The sequence below is a fragment of the Tachysurus fulvidraco genome, chromosome 16, assembly GCF_022655615.1.
Source record: "Tachysurus fulvidraco isolate hzauxx_2018 chromosome 16, HZAU_PFXX_2.0, whole genome shotgun sequence".
In the NCBI taxonomy this organism is placed as follows: Eukaryota; Metazoa; Chordata; class Actinopteri; order Siluriformes; family Bagridae; genus Tachysurus; species Tachysurus fulvidraco.
The window spans coordinates 13,535,862-13,551,287 of NC_062533.1; the positions used below are offsets into that span (position 1 = coordinate 13,535,862).

General features: G+C 39.2%; 1 protein-coding gene across 1 annotated transcript in view; it reads left to right on the plus strand.

Moving 5' to 3' along the window:
* The window catches only part of cfap61 (cilia and flagella associated protein 61), a 39,424-nt gene that overhangs the window by 1,178 nt on the left and 22,820 nt on the right, over positions 1-15,426 (plus strand). Inside the window, exons 3-15 of the mRNA XM_027155360.2 lie at positions 1,050-1,200; positions 1,318-1,394; positions 1,728-1,795; positions 2,892-3,009; positions 6,411-6,540; positions 7,623-7,832; positions 9,086-9,198; positions 10,849-10,888; positions 11,357-11,490; positions 11,618-11,729; positions 11,831-11,899; positions 12,529-12,735; positions 13,718-13,846. Coding sequence (XP_027011161.1) covers positions 1,050-1,200; positions 1,318-1,394; positions 1,728-1,795; positions 2,892-3,009; positions 6,411-6,540; positions 7,623-7,832; positions 9,086-9,198; positions 10,849-10,888; positions 11,357-11,490; positions 11,618-11,729; positions 11,831-11,899; positions 12,529-12,735; positions 13,718-13,846 — 1,558 coding nt within the window. The remainder of the gene's footprint in view (positions 1-1,049; positions 1,201-1,317; positions 1,395-1,727; positions 1,796-2,891; positions 3,010-6,410; positions 6,541-7,622; positions 7,833-9,085; positions 9,199-10,848; positions 10,889-11,356; positions 11,491-11,617; positions 11,730-11,830; positions 11,900-12,528; positions 12,736-13,717; positions 13,847-15,426) is intronic.

Sequence of the window (15,426 nt, forward strand, 5' to 3'; positions counted from 1 at the left end):
TTTACACAAATTTATTTGGATTTGTATCTGGATCTGGATTTAAATGACAGTGGACACGTCAAAGCACACACACGCTGTACAATCCTAAACATCGGCTTAACCTTCTTTGCATATTTGCACTTTTGCACTGCAAAAGTATCCGTTTCATATAAAGATAAAATGCTTTGCTAACCCCGCTTCTAACTTACAAAAAGTGTTAAAAATTACTCTACCTGTGGTTAAAAGCAAAGTTTAGGGTTTAAATGAGGATAACACAGGGTTAATCACAGTGTGAAAAACCCTACAGAAAACAATATGTTAGTGGATCACTTTTTTCTCAGAAGCCTAAAACATTACAGCACTTTGGAGTCAGAACCCCTGGAGCAGAGAGGGTTATAAGGGCCTTGCACAAGAGCCCAACAGTGGCAGCTTGGCAGCGCCAGGGCTTGAACCCCAATCCTCCAATCAATAGCCCAGTGCCTGAAACACTTGAGCCATCACTACTACAGCAGAATTCTCTGTTTTGTTGTATCCAGGTTCAATATTGAATGTCTTTGCCATGTCACACTCTACAGTGGTGGTTAATATGAAGCTCATATGAAAGTAAACACTCAGAACTTTAAGAGATTGTAATTTTTCATAAGTATTTGTGTCTTTACCTAGTCGACTAGGAGCAAAATTCTTATTATTCCATTCTACTTAGCAGTGTAATTAGTATACTATAATCGCAACAAAGGTTAGTTTTTTTTTTGTTTGTTTGTTTTTTTATCTTTAAATTAAATGATGATATCAATGCCATGTTCTCTGAGATGCTGAAGTGCTTGTGTTTCTAAGAATCTAAAATTTGAAGGAATTACCTTTAACCGCTAATATTCTGTGTAAGGTTATGTACAGAGGAAAAAGCAATGTCTCTCACTTTAAGCCAACAAAGACTAGAATTATTTGATTTTTATATGGTGATAATGTAATTCATTTATTTATACTGACTGTAAACTTGTGTACTGGTTTTGTGTATCTTAGTTTAGTTAAGTATTTCATGTTCATTTATCTTTTGTTTGCTTCATTCTCAGGGAAAAAGCTAATATGACGGTTACTATATGCACAATAAATAATAAAGTCCTAGCCCATGCTGCATTCTTGGACCATCCCATTGGTGACCTGGTGGATCAGGCTTCGTGGGAGAACTTTCTTCAAACCCATTTTAATGCCTCAAATATCACAGTAGGCAAAATTGATTTTAATGATTATATGATTCGATAAGGAGAAAGCTTGTTGTGATCTGTCTCATGCCCAAAATTTATTATAATAATTTTTTTTTTTTTTTTTTTATCTCTGTAGCCTTTAAACACATTTTTCCTACATCTCTTTGTGGCCCAGCCTGATTTTTCTGTTTCCTGTGCTAAAGAGATTATCAGGTAAAAAATGAAAATGTAATCGAGTATTTTAAATAACTTGTACATTTCTGAGAAAGATAGCATTATTTTGATTTGTTGTGCCTGTCATTGTTTTATGTATTTAGACTCAAATAAGCCAGACTTCTCTATAGTCATCCAGTTAAGGCCAGTTTAAATCTTGTTTGAGGCAACGGAAATTACATTTCCACCATGGCAATGTCTTCCTGTTTCCATTCAAATCCTTTACATTCAATTCTGCAATCAGATAAAGTTAGATTTTACATCGTGAGCTTAAAAGGGTTTGCGCAAAGCAGATGTGAAGCATGTTGTCTCTGTCTTCTTCATCACAAACAGAACTGTGTTTAATGCCATCACAGAGCTGGAATACATCTGCCTCGTCACGCCGTATAGAAGCAGCCTCGGTAAGAAATCCACACAGTTGAGAACATTCTCAGCTGAGACATTCGCCTAGTTACACTACTTTTATCCAAAGGTGTGTGGATCTAAAGAAGTGTTTTGTTTTCTTGCAACCAGGTACTCGTCCTTCTGTACAAAATATGTATACAGTAATATTTTGGCTTATAATCGGAGCAGTAAATGCTTTCATTAATCTACTTGGATTTGTTCTCCTCCCCTTAGTACATTTATTCATCTTGAGTAAGCACTTTATCCGGGTAAGGGTCACAGAGAACTCCTGTCAGTCCTGGGAACACTGGGCATGAGTTGGGAATATACCATGGATGTGGAACACCACACTCATTCCCACCTAGGTACAATTTAGAGAAGCTTATAAACCATTTGGTGTGGTTTTGGGAAGTGGGAGAAAAGCAGAGAAAACCAACACACAGGGATAAAGGGAGAACATGCAAAAGTCCATGGAGATACAAGGTGTGTATGTGCAATAGTTCCTTTGCCATTGTTCAGCTGCTTTTTTTATTAAACATTCCCCATCTGTTTGGGCTTGGTGCCTTAGTGGTTACTATGTTTGCCTCGTACCTCCTTGGTCAGGGATTTAATACCCATCTCTGCCCTGTGTGTGTTTGTGGAGTTTGCATGTTCTCCATATGCTTTAGTGGTTTCTTCCCCCAGTCAAGACCTGAATGGAAGCTCTAAATTGTCTGTAACGTGTGTGTGTGTGTGTGTGTGTGTGTGTGTGTGTGTGTGTGTGTGTGTGTGTGTGTTTGTGATTGCTCACCTGTCCAGGGTGTCCCAAGCCTTTTACCCCCTGTCCCCTGGGGTAGACTCCAGGTTCCCTGCAACTCTGTGTAGGATAAGTGCTATAGGAAAATGGATGGATGATTGAATGCCTCATGTTACTGTCTTGTTGTTATGGTGATTATACCGCTTCATAATTCTCGACCAGCAGAATTTCAGTACTGAATATGTACCAACTTTGCTAGCCAAGCCCTGGCATTTAAAGTGTTGAACAGTTCCAGATTTGCCCAGATGCCCTACACAGTGCTGATACAATAGAACCAGGAACCCAGAGTTATGCTCAGCTGCTCTGTTTTTCTTTAGAGCCAGCGCTGATGGACATATTCGAGCCCATGCCCTGTGTTACAGATGAAATCCTGTGTGGTGCATTTGTGTGCCACAGACACAACTACTGGCCAAGACTGCATGTGCGCAGAGCCAGGTGCTTATACCTCACACTCACACACACTCACACACACACACACACACACACACACACACACACACACTCACACTTACACACACACACACACTCACACACACATTCACACTTACACTCACACACACACTCACACGCACTCACACACACACGTTTAATCATCTTATTATGTCCTACATCTCATTCAATTCAACTTGTTTCTTTCTCTTTTCTTTATTAAACACAGTGTATATAGTTTATATACAAACCTTTATGAAAATAAAATCTATATATACAGTATGATAATTTAGTTAGTTAGTTTATATAGAATGATAGTTTAGTTAGTTTATATAGGATGATAGTTTAGTTTATTTCTACTAGTTTCAGCTAGTTTAAGAATTTCTACACACGATCATACTACTGATCGAGAAGCATTTATTCATTTAGGGATTCTGCACATTCCTTCCTCACACACATGCACACAACAATCTGCATTATAAGATGACGTTTTTCACATGATAAACTTATTACATTGTACTGTATGTAGTTTATTATATTATATTTCTTTTACATGTCATTCTATATTCTACTTTTATTTATGTTACTTTTATTAGAAAGCATTTAGTTATTTTTTATGTGATGAGTGCCTAGTTTGTTGCTTGTGCCATGTTGTGATGTGTTGTGTTGTGATGTCTTGTGATGCCTTTTGTTGTGTTGTGATGTCTTGTGTTGTGTTGTGATGTCTTGTGTTGTGTTGTGATGTCTTGTGTTGTGTTGTGATGTCTTGTGTTGTTTTGTGATGTCTTGTGTTGTGTTGTGATGTCTTGTGTTGTGTTGTGATGTATTGTGTTGTTTTGTGATGTCTTGTGTTGTGTTGTGATGCCTTTTGTTGTTTTGTGATGTCTTGTGTTGTGTTGTGATGTCTTGTGTTGTGTTGTGATGTATTGTGTTGTTTTGTGATGTCTTGTGTTGTGTTGTGATGCCTTTTGTTGTGTTGTGATGTCTTGTGTTGTGTTGTGATGTCTTGTGTTGTGTTGTGATGTCTTGTGTTGTGTTGTGATGTATTGTGTTGTTTTGTGATGTCTTGTGTTGTGTTGTGATGCCTTTTGTTGTTTTGTGATGTCTTGTGTTGTGTTGTGATGTCTTGTGTTGTGTTGTGATGTATTGTGTTGTTTTGTGATGTCTTGTGTTGTGTTGTGATGCCTTTTGTTGTTTTGTGATGTCTTGTGTTGTGTTGTGATGTCTTGTGTTGTTTTGTGATGTCTTGTGTTGTGTTGTGATGCCTTTTGTTGTTTTGTGATGTCTTGTGTTGTGTTGTGATGTCTTGTGTTGTGTTGTGATGTCTTGTGTTGTGTTGTGATGTATTGTGTTGTTTTGTGATGTCTTGTGTTGTGTTGTGATGCCTTTTGTTGTTTTGTGATCTGATGTGTTGTGATTTGTTGTGCTGTGATGTGTTGTGATGTGTTGTGATGTGTTGCGATATGATGCGATGTGTTGTGCTGTGATTTGATGTGATGTGTTGTGATGTGTTGTGATGTGATGTGATGTGATGTGATGTGATGTGATGTGATTTGATGTGATGTGATGTGTTGTATTGTGTTGTGATGTGATGTTATGTGATTTGATGTGTTGTGATGTGATGTGATGTGATGTGTTGTGTTGTGTTGTGATGTGTTGTGCTGTGATTTGATGTGTTGTGCTGTGTTGTGATGTGTTGTGTTGTGTTGTGCTGTGATGTGATTTGATGTGCTGTGTTGTGATGTGATGTGTTGTGATGTGATGTGATGTGTTGTGTTGTGCTGTGTTGTGATTTGATGTGCTGTGCTGTGTTGTGATGTGTTGTGATGTAATTTGATGTGCTGTGATGTGTTGTGATGTGTTGTGATGTGTTGTGTTGTGTTGTGTTGTGCTGTGATGTGATTTGATGTGCTGTGTTGTGATGTGATGTGTTGTGATGTGATGTGATGTGATGTGATGTGTTGTGTTGTGCTGTGATGTAATTTGATGTGCTGTGCTGTGTTGTGATGTGTTGTGATGTGTTGTGTTGTGCTGTGATGTGGTTTGATGTGCTGTGCTGTGTTGTGATGTGATGTATTGGGTTGTGCTGTGATTTCATGTGATGTGATGTGATGTGATGTGATGTATTGTAATGTGATGTTTTGTGTTGTCATGTGCTGTAATGTCTTATGTTGTGCTGTGATTTCATGTGTTGTGATGCGCTGTGATGTGATGTGCTGTGATGTGTTGTGCTGTGATTTCAGGTATTGTGCTGTGTTGTGATGTGTTGTGATGCATTGTGATGCATTGTCTTGTGTTGTGGTGTTATGTGATGGGTGGTGTGATGTGATGTGATGTATTGTGATGTGATGTGTTGCGTTGTGATGTGAGGTGATGTGATGTATTGTGATGTGATGTGATGTATTGTGATGTGTTGCGTTGTGATGTGAGGTGATGTGATGTGATGTATTGTGATGTGATGTATTGTGATGTGTTGTTATGTGATGTGTTGTTATGTGATGTGTCGTTATGTGATGTGATGTGTTGTTATGTGATGTGTTGTTATGTGATGTGATGTGTGGTGTGATGTGATGTATTGTGATGTGTTGTTATGTGATGTGACGTGACGAGACGAGACGAGATGAGATATGTTGTGATGTGATGCGTTGTGTTGTGATGTCTTTAGTTGTGATGTAATGTGTTGTGTTGTGATATGATGTGATGTCTTGTGTTGTGATGTGATGTGTTGTGATTTGATGTGGTGTGGTGTGGTATGGTGTGATGTGTTGTGGTGTGATGTGATATGATGTGTTGTAATGTGGTGTGATGTGATGTGGTGTGATGTGATGTGGTGTGGTGTGGTGTGGTATGGTGTGATGTGTTGTGGTGTGATGTGATATGATGTGTTGTAATGTGGTGTGATGTGATGTGGTGTGATGTGATGTGGTGTGGTGTGGTATGGTGTGATGTGTTGTGGTGTGATGTGTTGTGGTGTGATGTGATATGATGTGTTGTAATGTGGTGTGATGTGATGTGGTGTGGTGTGATGTGGTGTGGTGTGGTGTGATGTGGTGTGGTGTGGTATGGTGTGATGTGTTGTGGTGTGATGTGATATGATGTGTTGTAATGTGGTGTGATGTGATGTGGTGTGGTGTGATGTGGTGTGGTGTGGTGTGATGTGGTGTGGTGTGGTATGGTGTGATGTGTTGTGGTGTGATGTGATATGATGTGTTGTAATGTGGTGTGGTGTGGTGTGGTGTGATAAAGCGAGATGTGTTGTGATGTGATGTGATGTGACAAGGCGAGATGTGTTGTGGTGTTGTGATGTGATAATATGTGACAAAGTGTTATGTGACCAAGTGTTGTGATGTGATGTGATGTGAAATGATGTGACGAGGCGAGATGTGTTGTGATGTGATGTGATGCAGGGTTGAAGATCTCATGGACCTCACAGACTTGGAGAACATGAGGACTGTGGGTGACTGTTGGCCTGTGGCAGACATATTGGCTGATAAAATTGAGGCTGAAGATGAACTGAATCATGTTGCTGTGTTTGAGGTAAGTTGATAAATACATTAAAAATGGATTAACATAATGGCATTTAAAATATGCTAAATGCTAAATGATCATTTAACTGAGTCAGAGTAAGAAAAAACTATTACTTACTGAACTTACCACTTATACACACACACACACACACACACACACACACACACACACACACATGTACATATGTGTGTGATGTGTGTGTGTGTGTTTGTGTGTGTTGCGAGGGGGAGGGGAGTATGGTGGCGTGCTTCCCTCAGGAACACCACAATGTCCCCCTCCTTTCATACTGACATGTGTTCATAGCAGCATATGGCAGATGAGAGCAAACGGCCAGCCAAGACATGCTCGCACTCAGCACGCTGAGGCCAGACATCTGTAGCATTTCTGTAGTTTTCTGTTTGCATGTCGTCTCTCCTGCCCTCTCTCTTCTCTCTCTCTCTCTCTCTCTCTCTCTCTCTCTCTCTCTCTCTCTCTCTCTCTCTCTCACTCTCTCTCAGCACATAGCAATCTGCTCCACATCGCCTAGCACCATTATGAAAGTGACACTCTAGAGAATGTCATAAATTATTCATTGGGCTTTTTGTTGTTTTCCCGCACTAACGCTTGTTAAATATTGCATTCCATTCCAACTGCACAGAACAAACTGTACCTATTTTTATCATAGGATCTGCATTAAAAGTAAATAAGCTTAAAGTAAACTCAACATTTAAACATTTAAATTTTTCATTACTATTAATAACAAGTGTATGTTACAATTTTAAGAGGAAGAAAGAAAGAAAAAAAAGAAAAGAGGACAACCATCAGTTGTCATCAGTTAATGTCATAAATAAAAAACTAACAAGCAAATACATACATATAACATACATACAACAATACATACAAATAACTAAATAAATGAAGGAAGGAAGATTGATGGATGGATGGATGGATGGATGGATGGATGGATAAATTCAAAATGCTTTAAAAATCTTTAAAAAAAAAAGGGAATTATACAAGGGACAATATTATTGTGAAAAATACATCTTGTGTGTGTGTGTGTGTGTGTGTGTGTGTGTGTGTGTGTGTGTGTGTGTGTGTGTGTGTGTGTTCAGAACGATGGCAGGGCTGTTGGCTTCATCATTGTCTCTGGTAAATTTAACCTGCTATCTCTGAACACCGAATACGATCTCGGGCCATTTGATGGACTAAAAAAGAAGAAAGCAGAGAAGCAAATTGATGATTTGGACCAATTGCAGCAGGCCAAGCCGACAGACGACATCAGCGATCCTGAAAAACCACCCACACAATCTGAGGTCGTGGAGGTGAGTCATGCTGGAGTCACAGTTCAGCTCAGATTATTAGCGCTATTCAGAGCTCAGAATTCTGCCAGTGCCTCATCATTAAATGACATTATCCACCTCATTCATTAAGAGGACCATTTCAGAACCATTTATCAACCCACCCACCCAGGAACATAGCTATTGTGCCAACTGTGCCAGCTTCTGTAGTTCAGAAGAAGAACAACAAAAAGAAAGAAAGAAAGAAAGAAAGAAAGAAAGAAAGAAAGAAAGAAAGAAAGAATTTACCAAATGTTAAAATATCCACAATGTCACAATTCATTCATTCATTCATTTTCTACCGCTTATCCGAGCTTCTCGGGTCACGGGGAGCCTTTGCCTATCTCAGTCGTCATCGGGCATCGAGGCAGGATACACCCTGGACGGAGTGCCAACCCATCGCAGGGCACACACACACTCGCATGCAAACTCCCTGGAGGTGTGAGGCGAACGTGCTAACCACTAAGCCACCGTGCCCTGGCTAATGTCACAATTGAACCTTTATTTATTTTCTCCCTTTTCACTTTTAGCAGTAAACAGACTTCAAACTCATACTTACTATTAAAATACACATAAACGAGAAACACTTAATTTCAGGAAAGCTTGTAGATGTTTCCACATATATATATATACATAACACATTTAACGATGTGAAGGATTTTCCCAGGCTGCCACGATAAAAGAGTAAAAAATGTCAAAGTGTGGAATAAAAACAGAAATTTGCCACAAAAACCAACGGTACAGTGCAATTATCAGTAATTATCATAATTACACCATTTTTACATTATAAACACTTGTTATAAATTATAAGGTCTGGTTTCAGTAAAGCTCTAATTGAAAAATTGCACATCTGAAAGATTAACAAGCTAAATTTCTAAACAATTGAGGCTAATTAAAACATGTTTGCAGGGTTATGTAACGTTTATTTCCACTGGGGACAAAAATCTCCCCATCACCCAGAATAATCCAATGCTGAAGTGTCTTGTAGCCTGGGCTTATGACCCAGTCTCAAGGCTGGCAGTAGAAAAGGAAACAAATCTATTGGACTCATACTGTACCAGTGGTATGTTTTGTCAAGATCATTGAGTAAGACCCTTTAACCAAGTGATGCAGGTTGCCCCAAAGAAATCAGACGGTCTTTATTCATTCCCGTGTCAGAAGCAATTCCTTTGCATCCATACAACCATTCACTAACGCTTGTGTTTTAAAGGAATGCCATGTTGTGTGCTTTTATTCAGACAGAGTACATTAGCGCTCATACTACAGACGACAGAAGAAACGGCACGGCATCAGAAGCAGAAGATAATGCTTTTATGATCCAAATACAAATCGTTAAGGATTTTGCAACAAGGTAAGTCCAACTACACGTTACTTATCACTACAATGATCCAAACGACCTAGTGTCAACTTACTTTAACTGCTGGAGCACTTGCCTTGTTGTGTTTGGTTGTGAAAGCTTCAAATGTGCTGAAATGTTCTGTTGAAGTAGATCTTTCAAAGAATTTCAAAGGGTGATTATAAAGATAACTAAGGCATACACAAGTCATGTCAAGTCAAGCCAAGTCAAGCCAAGTCAAGTCAAGTCAAGTCAAGTCAAGTCAAGTCAAGAAGCTTTTATTGTACATCGTATATAGCTGACGCAGTACATAATGTAACAAAACCAAGTTTCTCTAGCTCTACATAAAATAACACAGAGCTAAGGACTTAAAGTATGTTGTCCTGGCCGCATAAAGTGCATCGCATCCACCGATGTTAGGAACAGGGTTCAAGTAAAGAGGGTTCAAGTAAACATATACACTTATGTAATTGCAGCAGTTGGATGAGGTGTCGAATGGAAACAGTTTAATATGGGTGGTGCTGTAGACACAGATGTATACTGAATGAGTTGTCAAGTGTGTTTTGGAGCTTGGTACAGTTCAGTGCAGTTCACACAGTTGAGTGTGAGTGCGAGTGTGTGTGTGTGTTTGTGTTCTGTACAGTTTATGTCTTAAACTTTTTTACACGTTTTTACACGTCTGAAATATTAAGAATGTAAGGATTTTACATCACAGCACTCTTGAATGTGATGTTGATTGGTCAGGAGATATCGGCATGACTTGTTGAAATACTCTTTAGTTTCTATAGTACAGCATATTCACGTGAACTTATGTAGTCGACGATCGACATAATTGTAACGATCCACAGGTAGTTGGTAAATTGTGAAGTCTTTAGAAGGCATCTGCAGTGTCAGTGTTTTGTAACAGTCAGAGGTAAAGCTGTAAAGACTTTCTGATATCAGGACATACTTTTACCTTGTAGTTTATCGGTAACACGACTAGCTGCATTTTTTTCTTGTTATTCAATCTTCTTGTTTTTGGGATTTGGACAAGAGACACTGCTTATATGCGTAGATGATGACATATTTTTTTGGCTTCAGATTTACAGATAACAATCATTTTCTTCATTTCATCTTGTGACCATGAGGGTCAATATGACCTGAACATTGTCAACAGATTAAACAAGCAAGCAAATAAAAAAAAAACATTTTAATATTACTACAAATTAAAGTAGGAAACTGTGACCTGTACAGAGTGTCTAAGGGAGTATTTTCCCGGGTGATGTAGTGTGTGTGGATGGAAACTCTCCTGCCTTTGGCTTTGCTCCAGTGGCTTTTGCTTAAGATCTGTTATGGTGTAAATGGGAGTTGGGGTGGTGATGGTGGGGGAGTCTGATTGCTCGTTGGCTCCTGCTGGGCACAGCTTTCTGCCGCTTTACTCCCCAGCTGTTGTGGAATATGGAGTCCGCTTGCTCCCCGCTGAGAGTGAGCATGTAATTAATGAGCCGAATGCTTAAAGTGACAGCGAGGCGAGAGGAGAGGGGTTGAGCGCACAGATTGGTTGGCCACAGACGCCGTACTAAGCGTCCAACATGGCAAATTTTCACTCAGCTCTCAACAAAGAGATGCTGTGCAATACAACTTTCCTCACTTTTTTCTCCTTATTTGTTATTCATTCCCTCACAGGGCCGTTGATTGCTTACCTTATGTTTTTCAACTTTTCCCGGTGAGTACACACTTCCATGAAGTATGCCATGATCCTACTTAATGGACAAGATCAAATTCATCAGTCAGAAATATTGTTGTATTTCTGTAGTACAAAATGCAACAACACAACCAATATTTGTATGACAAGAAAGACACCTGAGCTGAATTCTTTTTAGCCCAGACTGATTCGTACAGCTTAACATCAGGGCTACAGTTGTGTCAGATCTTTACACAGATTGAAATGCCCTTTTGATTTAATCTCTCACTGACACTGACACGTGTATCACAAAGACAGCGCAAACTGTTGAATTTGTTCTTCTGTCCGATTGCATAAATGCTGTAAAAGAAACCTGGATTAATTGTCCTTAAGTCACTTTTGAAGTAAAATGTTTCCTTTGTCTTAAACACTGGATAAATGATGTTTGCGGTTCAGCAGTGTTGGCATTGCTCTTTTTATGGGATATTTCTGTTTGGTCTGAGGAATCAGGAGAGGGATTTCTGCATCATACTGGTGCGTACGCTGGATCCAGATTTCCCTTTACTCCAGAGCTTCGTCAGAGCTGTGCCACGTGACTGCAGACACTGTGATCTTTACATCTTCCACCGCTCAGGCCTTCTCAAGTAATCATCCTCAATTTTTCTTTTAAGGATAGTAGATTGATATCTACTGTGTTAGTGTATAATGTGTGTAAATGTAGTCTATTTTAAAAAACAATATACATTTCTGACATAAAGGTTGTTTTTATAGAACGCTGGAGGTGCGTGTTGTTGTTTCTGAAGATAAATCTGCAATTCAGCAGCTGGTTCCTCAGCATGAAGCCCTGATGGAAGACCTGAATCTATTCTTCCACCTAGACCCAGTCAGTCTAGACTTATACGTGCACATATTCGTGCAAAAAAAATCATATATACTGTATAATGCAACACTATATATCTGAAAGCTTTACATTTTCATCCACAGGGCATTCAGGCATTTGTAGCACAGGTTGAAGGCCAGATCATCGGCGTGTTAGTCATTAAAGATGAGAAGGTAATTATATTTGCCCTGTAAATAATCATTTAATGGCAGTTACTGTAGTTGTATTGAGCAATTATAAGGATTATCATTTAATGTTTTAGATTCATGCATTCTATATTTATTCACTTCTCAGAAATCTGAATTTGTTTTGTTGTTGTATTTAACACAGAAAACTCTGATGGCACACAAGTATTAGAGACAAATGAACTGAATCGATTTAATCGATTAATTTGCTGAAACTGCAAAAATGGAAATCAACCTGTAGCTTCATACTTTCACAAAAAGTGCTACGAAAACTTCATGATCTGATCTAAGTTTGAAGGATGTCATAATCTCTCCCAGGGCCACTAACCAAATGTGAGATTCTGTGAGCTCATATATGTGGAAAAAAGCAGATAATGCTGTTCTCTGTCTGTGGTACAGCATAAGCAGGATATATATTTTACCTGTTAATGGCTTCCTTCAAGACACATGATGGCCTTCAATCTCCCCATTAGGTAGCCTCCATGGTGTGGAGAATGAAGCTTACATTTAAGAAGGAACTTATAACTAACTATATTTAACTAACTTAAGGGACTTTTATGTTTAGGCATAGTGTCCTGTAAAGGCACTCACCCTCTCCTCTTCACTCTTTTCCTTAGGACATGGAGTACATCCGAGCCAACTACAACGTTGAGAACTTTGTGTACTTCAGTCAGCACCAGCTTGAGGAACATGGTCGGCTGTGCCAGTTTTCCCTGCACCCCATCTTCCAGCATTATGCCAAGTACTTCCTCAAGGAGGCACTGCGCCTCGCTCACAAATCTTGCCTGTTCTACCGCGTCTACCCGTCTTTCCACAGCGACAAGGTTAGAGCAGTAGTGTGTTCCTTAACCATTTATCAATTCAATTTATTGGTCCAGCGCTTTTAACAAGTTACGTTGTCTGAAAGCAACTTTACATAAGTATAGAAAAAGAATAAAAATGTAATAGTTTAAAGTTTAAAATTAAGTTACTATATATCTCTAACATTTATCCGTAATGAGCAAGCCAGTGGTGACAATGGCAAGGAAAAGCTCCCTGAGGTGATATAAGGGAGAAACCTTGAGGAGAAACAGGCTCAGAAGGTAACCCATCCTCATTTGGGTGACACTGGACAGGAAATAATGTCCTTTCTATAACAGTTTATAGTTGAGTGGAATTAAGCTCATGAGGAACCAATGGGTCAAAGTCTTCAAATAATGATGCTTATGAAGACCCGAACATAAAGCTGGCTTACGCAAAACAATGATTCAAAGAAGGCTTGACAGTCTCTGGGCAGCCCCATCCACAGCAATCCCAAGGGTCACTGGCAGTCCATGCAGATCAATCCACAGCAGAGTGCACACCAGGCCACAAGACTCCAACCGGGGGTAGGGTGTCAGGATTGACGAAGTAGGTATGGAAGAAGAGGCAATCAGACTAGGAACTCAACGATCACTGTCCATATCTCCACTCTCTTTCTCTTCATTCACTCTCTCAGTGGTCAAAAATCAGGTGTTGATGACTCTGCTCTCATCTAATGCACGTTCTAGCGGTCTTAACTCACACTCTTTTCTCCACATTATTCTGGACAAACACAAGCCAGATTGAGGAATGATGAGGTGTGAATAGAATTGGGGAAAAAGAAAATGAACAAAGCAAGCCATTTCCTTGTATCCAGTGTTCAGCAGGGATACAACATTTACATCTTTTTACATGGTCTTCCTTAAAGACAATTTTGTGAAATTTTCTGCCATCGCTATTTCAGTATGCCTAAGCTACTGTTTTGCTGACAGCAGGGTGCTTTTTGATTTCCTTTGTTTTTTGCAGAATGCCAGTGCACATTCCCTTACAGCGGTGCTGAGCACTATGGTGCCAGTGCATCCACGACGCCAGATCATCTACCCGCTGGAGGATTTGGGCATCAATGCACCTTCCAGTCTCATCACCACAGAGCAGGTCAGATACAGCAGCAGCACAGCCACAAAATAGCAGTCAATACAGTGATGTCTAATGGAGGTCAGACAGAAACAGTGTACACACAACACTATGCATTTCGCAAATATATGGATGGATGGATGGCTGGAGGGGGGTGGATGGATGGATGGATGGATGGATGGACGAACGGATGGACGAACGGATGGATTAGTTGGTTGATAGAGTACTTAATTGGTCCCTGATGAAGTTCTTTAGGGACAGCAGTGATAGATAGATAGATAGATAGATAGATAGATAGATAGATAGATAGATAGATAGATAGATAGATAGATAGATAGATAGATAGATAGATAGATAGATAGATAGATAGATAGAGGGCAAAACAATTTAAAATGTTAGCAATCAATCAGTACAAGATCATTACAAATGAATATTAAGGTATTAAGGTAGTGAAATATTAAGGTAGTGAAGCACAAATGAAGAGCTGTACAACAGAAATACTGAAGAGCAATATGGAGGAAGAACAATACCGAAAGAAAGTAATAAAGAGCAGTTACAGCTAGTACAGCTAGTTATGGCTAGACAGGAACGATGTGCAAACAAGCTAAACGCATAATACAGTTCAATAGGAGAATGGTGAAGTAGTACAGGAGGATTCTGGGGAAGAACATAATGAGATCTGTAAACTGTCAGATCACAAAATGGGTTGGAAAATCACGTTCTAACAGGACAATGAGCCCAAAGTACTATAGCACAAAGTACTATAGCTTGCTAGAACCAAGACAAAGCCAAATTGTCTATTAGTATATTAGTAAAAAATAGACTAACCTCTCCCTGCTTGAACAGTTCTGAAAGACTGTTTGGAAGGTCACGGAATCCAACCTTTTATAGATCTAACCCAAAAAGCCATTGCAAACTGAGGGGTGTATACTTGGAAAAATTAGGAAATATTTGTTCCGTCAACTAAAATGCATTCATTTGGTATGCTGTGTTGTTGGATCAGGACAAAACAATCCTGTTTAAATCCATGTTCACCAAACACAATTCAAATGTATCACAGCCTTATGCTTCCTTAGGCTGATTTATGACCATGTAGTTACAGTTTAACGTCTTTTTTAATCATAGTAAGTGAAAGTGTGAACTTCGACTTACAAGGCCAGTACGTCATGGGGAAATAAACATAAAACATTTAGATCTAGGCGAATTAAGAGACATTGCAGCTTTCCTGGTCAGCAGAGGGCGCTGTTGAGTAATCTGCTGTTTCATATATTTGGACAGTTTCTCACAATAGTGTATTTGTGTATATTCTCACAATGCACTACTAAGAAAACCACGTGTTGTGATAGGTCTACACAGTTTAAACAATTTATGTTGAAATTCACTTAGAAAATGTGTTCTTTGGTTAGATAATCTATGATAATGTTAAAATTAAATTAAGTAAATGTAAGGAATCAAGGATTTGGGGATGAGTTGTTTGTTTAAACATATTCATATGATGAGTTATGGTTACAACCCCACGGTTAAGAAGGATAATGAGTGAATTAATATTAACCTGTGATTTGAGTTACAGCTTGCATTATAGTCAGAGCTGCTGTTATGGA